The 9,627-nt window shown below is 40.9% G+C and overlaps 1 protein-coding gene across 5 annotated transcripts in view; it reads left to right on the top strand.

Annotated features, from left to right (window-relative positions):
• The window catches only part of ptpn6 (protein tyrosine phosphatase non-receptor type 6), a 19,362-nt gene extending 10,042 nt beyond the window's left edge, over positions 1-9,320 (top strand). For all 5 annotated transcript variants that reach the window (XM_023426397.2, XM_023426400.2, XM_023426398.2 and 2 more), the window contains 12 exons: positions 838-1,021; positions 1,982-2,098; positions 2,406-2,534; positions 3,506-3,602; positions 3,739-3,818; positions 3,986-4,132; positions 5,128-5,259; positions 5,361-5,515; positions 6,732-6,799; positions 6,927-7,078; positions 7,412-7,476; positions 9,040-9,320. In XM_023426397.2, coding sequence (XP_023282165.1) covers positions 838-1,021; positions 1,982-2,098; positions 2,406-2,534; positions 3,506-3,602; positions 3,739-3,818; positions 3,986-4,132; positions 5,128-5,259; positions 5,361-5,515; positions 6,732-6,799; positions 6,927-7,078; positions 7,412-7,476; positions 9,040-9,136 — 1,423 coding nt within the window. In that variant the 3' untranslated portion in view covers positions 9,137-9,320. The remainder of the gene's footprint in view (positions 1-837; positions 1,022-1,981; positions 2,099-2,405; positions 2,535-3,505; positions 3,603-3,738; positions 3,819-3,985; positions 4,133-5,127; positions 5,260-5,360; positions 5,516-6,731; positions 6,800-6,926; positions 7,079-7,411; positions 7,477-9,039) is intronic.
• Positions 9,321-9,627: the final 307 nt, after the last annotated feature.

Here is a 9,627-nt window from a genome sequence, read left to right as displayed (position 1 = left end):
GGGGGGGGGGCAAAGCTATAAATACTTTGTCCTCTTCAGCCACGAAATCTGTCATCAGAAATTTTCCGACCGCAAAGCAGGAAGTTTAGAAGAAGAAATCGAGAACTGTGCCTAAAATTAAGTCACAACCCAACCCAACCGAGTGTGCACTCACTCATTCACACACACAGTTCACAAACACGCAGAGGGTACAGTGGTGGACATAAATATGGCCTGCATGTAACAGCAACATCTGTACATGCTGTTTTTAACTGTCCACCTTAATGATTCCTCTGTGGTTTTCTATTTGTGATCACTCAGTTACGTGCACACCAGTCCAGTGTACCACATCAGTGTGTGTCTGACAACTGCTTAGCATTGGACAGACTGCAGTCACAGCCCTAACGGTGTTTGCGCACATACAGTAAGTAGGTGGCAGTGAAAAAAGGAGAAGATGAAGGATGATTTGCTGTGTGAATGTTTTGCTTTTTTACATTTAACAGTCGAACATCTGCACGAGACCGAGGATCTTTTTAAAAAAAATTTTTTTAGTTATGTGTGTTTTTGCAGGTATCCAAAATTTAGCTCAGCACATGAATATCTTTAAAAACATGGGGGTGTCGAGGGCGCGGTGGGTTGAGCAGGCGCCACATATGTAGCTACAGTCCTCGCTGCAGTCGGCCCCGGTTCTAATCCCGCATCGAACGGCCCTTTACTGCATGTCATTCCCCCTCTCTCTGCCTCCCCATTTCCTGTCTCTCTCTACTGTGCTATCAATAAAAAAGGCATAAAAAAAAATATTGAAAAATGTGTCACAGAGGCTGCATCATGAACTATCAGTGTTTTCTTCTGACACAGGTGGTACCATGGTCACCTCTCCGGGCCGAATGCAGAGAAGCTCCTCAGTGCACGAGACGAGCCGGGGACCTTCCTGGTCAGAGAGTCGCTGTCCAAACCCGGAGACTTTGTCCTGTCTGTTCAGACGGACGAGAAGGGCAGAACGGGAGGAAAGCGTGTCTCCCACATTAAGATAATGTGCCAGGTGGGTGTGTGTAAGTGTGACCGCCAGTGTGTGTGCCACACAAGATCATGTGTGCATGAAACTACGGGTTGTTTTTGGTCATCTGCAGAATCACTCCCTGTAACAGATTCACATCACATGAAATTACTGAGGGGTATTCCCAAGGTTGTGCAGCGCACTTTAAAATAGGTTTAAAGTGTCATTTCCCCTGACTTGTGTAACAAAAGACTGATCTCATATTTCAACAAAGCTATTGGTCATAAATGTCAGGAACAGTATTTCTTCAGATGCTTACCAACAGTTATTCACAGGTACAAAGGGCAGTTTTATTTCTGTGTAAGAAATGTGAAACCACAAGGTGTAGTCTGACTGTGAACAGCTTCTAAAGTATTCAGAGTACACCAACAGGGCTCACGGCCATCTCTAGAGCTCATTTTCATAGATTGTGTTGTTCCGTCATCAGTCACCATCAGGGCCTTTGCATTTTATTTTTAGCTGTGGTTGACCTCATAGAAAACACCGTTCAGTCCTTATTTAAATGGGACCCATTGTTTTTGTGCATCGCTGGGGTGCAGAAGATTAATGCGAGATTACTGGAAGGGTCACAAAGGCCTCTCTATGAGCACGCGCTCAGCTCTAATCTTCAGAGTCTTGGGATTACATCTGTATACATTCACGCATTTTATACAGAGGAAATCATTTCTGTAGTCAGTAAACTGTCATTTATTTGATCAAAACTGTCACAAAAATACCTTTTTTGTACATGTGCTTTAATAATTTGCTGCAAGGTTCTGTCACAAAGACATTACTCTGAATGTTGTGCTACTGCAAAAGCTGATCTAACCCCTTGTTTTTATTTTATACATGAGCGTGTCATTTCTTTTCAGATGTTGTGTTAGATTTCCTTTTAAATGTTGAACACATCTTTAGGAACTTTTGGAACAACAGTTTGGCATGTTGTATGTGTCTGCGTGTGTCCAGAATGACAGGTATACAGTGGGGGGCTCAGAGATGTTCGACACGCTGACAGACCTGGTGGACCACTACAAACGCAAGGGCATCGAGGAGATCTCTGGGCACTGGGTGCATCTCAAACAGGTAGACTGGGTTTTCTCACACAACTGAACAGGTCAGAATGTGCGGAGTCTGAATTACATTTCAGATGGAATATATTAATCAAAGAAGGTGAACATCAGCGAGCTGAAGTGAAGAACAGAAACTTATCTTAAAAGCCGAGCGGCACAGCCCACAGATAGGAAATATTACTCACATGTTTGCTTTTGTTTTAATGTGACCTGGCTGACGATAGCAATGTTTCGTGTTACGTTCATTGCCTCGTCCTTTTCTTTCATCTCTATAATAATTTTCCCCCCTCTCTCTCTCTCTCTCTCTCTCTCTCTCTCAGCCGTATTACTCCACCAGAGTGAATGCAGCAGATATCGACAGCAGAGTGAAGGAGCTGAATCAGACTGCACAGCAGCTGCTGGAGGGCGAGGGAGAGAAGAGCAAGGCGGGCTTCTGGGAGGAGTTTGATGTAAGATTTGACCTGGCCTCAGTTACATTTCCCGTCGCTGTTTTCTTACCATGATTATTAATCTGTGGTGTAGGAACCACACGACTGACCTGCCGTGGCAGAAATAAATGATACATCAGGCATTTTATTACAGATTGACTGCTATGTCCATCAGCGTTTTACATATCAAGATTTACTTCCTTACTTTGGCCAACTAGACATTGGAGGTAATATAGTACCATCTTGTGGTGGTGGAATAAATCAACTGTGTCCCAAAGTCATATTACATAATAAATCACAAGAGCCTTCGAGTATGTGGTGTGTGGATAAAGAAAAACTTGATTATTGAGTGAAAGGAAATGGAAAAGATTCCTGCAGGTTCAAACTTTTATTAAAATAAATTGCAGGTGGCTGTATTCAGTATTCAGTATTTATTAATGTGATGATTGATTTCTCAACTAATCTGCCAATCGTTTGGTCACAAGATTTCCCAGAGGCCAATGTTACATCTTCAAATTGCTTGTCTCGTCCGACCAACAGTAAAAAGCTCAAACATCCAGTTAATGCAACGAACGAAGAACAAAAAGTGAAGAAAATTGTCACAAACTGGAAATGGAGAATTTTTGGGCATTTTTGCTTAAAAGATTACTTAAATAAGTCATCCATTTATTTAAGAAGTTGCCATTAAATTTTATGTTGATCAACTCATTGATTAATTGACTAATTGTCTCACCTCCAGTGGAGACACAGCTCCAGTCAGATCTTGTTTCTCTTTGTGAATTTTTATTTGGAGTTGACCCATAAAATCACAGATTGATTGACTTATTCTATCATTTCTTGTTAGTATAAAACTTAGAAAAATATTTGAATGTCTTTATTCTAACAGTGAAAACTGTGCACTGCTACAATAATACCAGACATACTGTACAGTATTAGTATGTGGTATGGAACTGGGACACAGCAGGTATCACATAGTTTCTGTTTCCCGCCAGAATCTGCAAAAGTTGGAGGCAAAGGTGAAAAAGAGCAGAGAGGAAGGACAAAGACCTGAAAACAAGAGCAAGAACAGATACAAGAACATTCTTCCCTGTGAGTTTTTCATCTTTTCTGTATCATTATCGTCGAAATAAATAAATCCACATTCTCCTAGAGCTAACTTTAACCAAAGACGTTTCCCTGCTCTCTCACCATGTCCTCTCTCTGTCCATTTGTTTTCTCCCACAAGTCAATGACACCAGGGTCACCCTGAAGGATGCCGATCCTGACGTCGTGGGGGCAGATTACATCAACGCCAACTATGTGAAAGTAAGTCTGCAAAGTCTCTGGCGTCGGAGCAACACAAAATGACAAAAACACATCATGAAATACGGAACGGAAAACCGTCAGATATTCACCTCTTCATCATTCACCGTGTTATTAGTCATCAGGGTCGTTGTGTTGATCGTGTTTGTGTATTGATTCTGTGTTTGCAGAACACCCTGTGGGAGTCTGGAGATCAGAAAGTTTACATCGCCACTCAGGGATGCTTAGCAACAACTGTCAATGACTTCTGGCAGATGGTATGGCAGGAGAACACGAGTGTGATCGTCATGACAACAAGAGAGGTTGAGAAAGGGCGGGTGAGTAGCAAAGCAACAATCAAGAAAGCTGATTTAGACTTTTGAGTGTGTGTTTTTTTTTCCTTTTGAAAACTTGAAACCCTTAAAATCCCCCCAGAAAGTCCGAATATCAGATTTTTATTAACCAACTCTAATGACATTTCCCATGAGAGAAGTACATCTTTCTTTCTGTCATTTCTGTCATTCGGCCACAGCCGAACTGGAAGAAATGTTCATACTTTAATAGAAATATAAGAGTACTGTAGTGGACCTTGGTTATGTATTTAAATTATGAGGTGTACTGGAAAAGCTCTAAATGTTTCAGACCCACTCCACTTTACTGACCTGACTGCAACTGGCCTCTTACTAAGAACTGCTCCAAGGATGAGGATGGCAAACTTGTTGTTAACTCATCTTTTTCAGTGTTAGTGTAGCCTGCCCGAGGACCTGAAATACACCCATCATTTCTAGTAAACAGGCTTAATCTGTTTTTTTAAATGTAATTAACATTTTGGCTCGTACTCATTTAGGGAACAACGTTACCGTTCCCTGGAGGTTGCTGTTGTTTCTAGCTACATTTTTCCCTTTTAGGCCCTTTGAGGATGCAACTGTAAATGATAATAATATGAATAAATCACAATTGATTTTACTTTGAAAAATATTTCAAGACTTTGTTGAGTTGATTTGAGTTGATTTGAGTTAACTTATTGCCATTTCAACAAACAGTGTGAGGAATTAGCTCTTGTGAGCTCGTATAGCAGGACACACAGGACATCTTTCAGCGCAACATACTAATAATAAAATCACCATACACATAAGAACATATTAAAACACACAAAGTACCATAAATATAAGAGTTAAGTGCGTGAGGTTACAATATTAAAAATATTCAAGATATTATAAACAGTTACAACCATGATTTAAAAAACAAAAGCCAAACAGAAGTTTCTTGTGCATGAAGTGGACCTTTCAGATGAAGGTAGAATTTATTTGAGTCATTCTTTATTTTTGTTCAGAATAAATGTGTGCCATACTGGCCGGACCTTCATACCTCCAAGGAGATGGGGCTCTACCTGGTGACCTGTGAGTCGGAGAGAGAAGCTACTGATTATAAAGTCAGAGTTTTGGAGATCGCTCTTCTAGCCAAGGTACTGACCTCTGACCTCACTCTCCTCTGTGTATGTAGCTGATTGTAAAGCACATTTCATCAATATATTATTATCACCTAATTTTTTTTTCTCTTTGACAGCCAAAACAATCTCGTCAAGTATGGCACTACCAGTACCTCAGCTGGCCTGACCATGGCGTCCCTCAGGAGCCAGGTGGCGTCCTCAGCTTCCTCACTCAAGTCAACAATAAACAGGCTGAATTTCCCAGTGCTGGGCCCATGATCATCCACTGCAGGTACTGACAGGACAGAAAGAGCCCTGGGGGTGGGAGACCCAGTGTAACAACTGAGCTGAACGTGCCAGGGATCACAGATATTTATTGTGTCAGAGCTGTTGTTGATGTTGTTTTCATGGGGCCCAAAACTCAAACTGTGGAGGTGTGCGACTCCTTAGAGCACTAATTGCAATATTGTTGCTTCCTTCAACTTACCATTATTTTTATGGATTAAGTTTGTTGATTTTCTTTTCAAATAACCAATTAATTTACCAAATGTCAGAAAGAAAGGTAAAAGAAAATTACATTTTTTTCCCAAGTGGGGAGTTTGCCAAATGATGGTTCACCCCAAGTGTCAGTGAGGTCATAAATCCTCAGATGTTGAATTTGTGATGTGCAGGAAGACCATCCATACTGTTTGATGATGTCATAAATATCAAGTTTACCAGGCTCAGGTTTCATAATGTTAAGTTGATAATAAGTGTTAATACTTATAGGTTAAAGATTAAAATGATCATATTTTTAGGATTAAGATTAGTTGTCGAACAAAAGATGTAAAGTCAACTCACAGTTTATCCTTTTGGAATTTTCCCCGTGTGACATGTGGGATACTGAGGCCGTTTGTGCTTTTTTAAAACTTGTTGTTTGAATGATTATGTGACCCTCGTGTAAGTATTTTTGTTTGTAAGTCTGTCTACAAAGCTGCACAGCAGTAATAAGATGTCCCATACCTTAGCTTCACACAGCGGTTCATAAAATGTCTGACATGTGGGTCTTTAAATCAAAACAATACTTACTTATGAATATGACCCTTTATCACAGGTTGCATACAGTTTTTCTCTTTTTATCTTCTCTCTCTATCTAATCTTTTCAATCATCTCACCACTCCTCTGATTTATCTTGCGGCAGGAACCCTTGCCCTAACAACTACTATGATGGCACCGTCCGTCTCATATCCCATCGCCTGTCTCTGCAAAGAAAAACTGGTCCTAAGCTTGTTCAGTGTAGCCAGCCATTATTCTCAAGAGCAAATCGATAAATGTGAATTTGGTGCCCCAAATGATTTGCTTCCATTTGGGATTTAGCATTTAGCATAGCCTCTCAGAGCTGCTAGCATAGCTGTAGACTTGTATGTCTGTTGGTGCGGTTAATGATGTTCAGTTTTTTTGATTAAATGCATCTTGTTTTGATTTGAAGGAAAATATATTAACTAAATTTCTTCTGTGAATTTGTGCAGTGCTGGAATCGGTCGGACAGGCACAATTTTGGTGATTGACATGATCATCGAGACCATTGACACTCAGGGTAAAAGAAAAAATGTTTTAAAGTTGTTAAAGTTGTTAAACGTTATTTAAAACACATTGTTTATTTTCCTCTTTGTCATACTGTCTCAATCCAGTGCTTTCCTCTCTCACTTCTCTTCTCCCTGTAGGCCTGGACTGTGATATTGACATCCCTAAATACATCCAGATGGTGCGGGAGCAGCGCTCTGGTATGGTGCAGACAGAGGCCCAGTACAAGTTCATCTACCTGGCTGTGTCCGAGTACATACAGACCACCAAAGCCAAAGACAGTGCCTCCATGGTGAGCAACAGGGACAGAAGGAGGAAGACGAAGATTCACCATCAAACACATCAGGAATCAGTCTGGTCTAAAATATAGGTTGATACGGGGAAAATAGGTTTTCAAGGAAAGAAAATAGAGATATGTATGTCAATAGACCTTTGCACTATTGACTGCTGATTTGAACAGCTGAGCAGACTAGCTCAACACCAACAGAGTGATATGTTATCAGAAAGGGGCTTGTGAAAGATGAATGTTGACCCTGAGACAGAAAACATTCAATTGCATAGACGAGACTAGTCGCATGACCTCTCTCTGTCATATCTGAACCGCCTCTATTTTTCTCTCCCCCAGGAAGCCGAGACGGAGTATGGAAATCTGCAACTCAAACACCAACCAGCGAGCAGGAAGGTCTCGAAGTGAGTGTGTGTGTGTGTTTCTGTGTGCGTAAATTGGATGTCCTCAATACATTCACATTTCCCCTCTAAACCTCACACTGCCGCCCTACTTTCTTTTAAAACCCGTGACTTAGTCACCGTTTTCAGCCTCATGTCAGCAGTTTCTGGAGGAAGAGCCGAGCTGCAGGCAGTCTCATTTTTTTGAGAGAAGTAGCTGTGGGTGGTGGGAGGACGCATTGTAGTCCCAGCTCCACTTTTGTACAGTAACAAAGTCCCTAGTGGTCACACACAGGCTGGCACTCACTCTCTAAACTGTGGCCATCAGCCATTGTTTTTATTACTTTTATTACTAAGCTGTCCAGACTAGCTGAGAATCAAAGGAAACCCGAGCTTCTGTTTTTCTTTGTTTCATGTGTGATTCTCAGCTCCAGTAACCGTGGTAGTGACCCCTCTTTGTAGAGAAGAATAAGAATTATTTCTCTGTTGGGATCAAAGGGGCACGCCAATGAATTAGGGTCAGACTACGCTTGATCAGAGCTAGTTAGTAGGATGTGTTGTTGAAATTATAATGGTTTATAGTTGCGGGAGTCATTTTCAGACAGTCTCTCCAGGAAGACATTCATATTGTTGCGCTGGGTTGTAGTTCTGTAGAAATAGTTTAGTAACAGATGGGTGTTGGGGGGGTGAAGAATTGGTTTCCCGAAGCTATTCGACCATTCGACAAGCACTTGTGATGCGACGTACAGATTTTTAAAGGACTGATCAAAATCAAAGTAGCAAAGGCTGAGATATCCCGACTTTTAGCACCTAGTGCAAATCAAGCTCCAAAAAGACTGGATTTTAAATTTCCCAAAACTCATAATCATCTTTTATTAAACCCTCCATGCCTCCTAAATGCCCAGATCTTTAAAACCCTACATCACCGGTTTGTAATGCAGGCATTTAAGGCATGGTGGTAAGGCTTTCAAGTATAAGTCTCAAACCCAAGCTGAGATAACCCTGATGATGTCATCAAGGTTATCTCAGCTTGGGGTTTTTTTTATACCTTGAAGAGCCCCTGCCACAGAAGACATTATACTGAACTGTTTTCACTGGTCTTGGAGAGAAACCTGTGCGTAAAATCAGTGAAGTGAGCCTTTAATGGGTGTCGGAGATAAACAAGACAGATGTTTTCTACAGCGTAAAAACAAATTGAAGACACCCCGCTTATCGCTGTTTTGTTGTCTGAATAATGTTTGTGTGACCTCTGGCCCGAGAGCTGTTCATATAAATGAGTATAAACTTGACAATGTTTTAATTAACCAATTAGGAAAGAAACACAGCACACATGCACTGGATAATTCAGCCGTAAACTTTGACCCACTTGGAGCTCTGAATAGTTGGCTGCCAGCTTTGAGTGATTGATTCGTGCTTGGTCCGGTGGTTTTAATCGTTCTCATGCAGCAGCCCTGTTCGTTTCCTGATTCACTTATTACAGATCTGTGTCTTATCACTGTTATCTGCTTTTTGAAAATATAGTGTTGCCTCACTGCAGAAATCACTGATCAGCTTTTGTTTTTGTTTTTTTGTTTGTTTAATTCCCAGAAACAAGGAGGATGTTTACGAGAATCTGTCAAAAGGAAAGAAGGATGTGAAGAAGCAAAAGTCAGACAAGAAAAGTGGCTCAGTGAGAAAAAGATAGAAGAGCCTGAGAAGTTTTATCATTTTATTTATGCAAGCGCTCTTTTATTGAAGAATTTGTCTTTTAGTGAAGACCTTATGCAAAATAAATTTAAGGTTTAAAAACAGAGACAAGCTCAGTCGTTGTCATCTCATGTGACACATGAAAGCTTGGTTTTTCAAAATAAAGGCAAACCATGTGTGTACACTTGTGCGACTGTCTCTTTATTTCAGTGAAGACACTTAAATCCTTATGAGATCCTACGCTCTCCCCAATCAACACAGACAGTAACCTGCTCTCACTCCCAAACACTAACAGCAGGAAGTTGATGCTGTTAAAGGTTTGATTACATCAGTGATTCAGTCCTATCAGTGTTTTCTCAACGGCTGTTTCCAAGGTCCAGTATATGCTCTGCAGGACACACTGTTTAAGATGTTTAACATGTCATATATTAAAGATGAGTCCTTTAGTCCTTTCTGAGTTCAAATCCAGTTTTGCAACCCCCCCCCCCC

Source organism: Seriola lalandi, unplaced genomic scaffold, assembly GCF_002814215.2.
Source record: "Seriola lalandi dorsalis isolate HSWRI2012SDOR001 ecotype SW California unplaced genomic scaffold, Sedor1 jcf7180002054825, whole genome shotgun sequence".
Lineage (NCBI taxonomy): Eukaryota > Metazoa > Chordata > Actinopteri > Carangiformes > Carangidae > Seriola > Seriola lalandi.
Note: the sequence above shows the minus strand (reverse complement) of the source record. Positions and strands in the feature narration are given on the sequence as shown.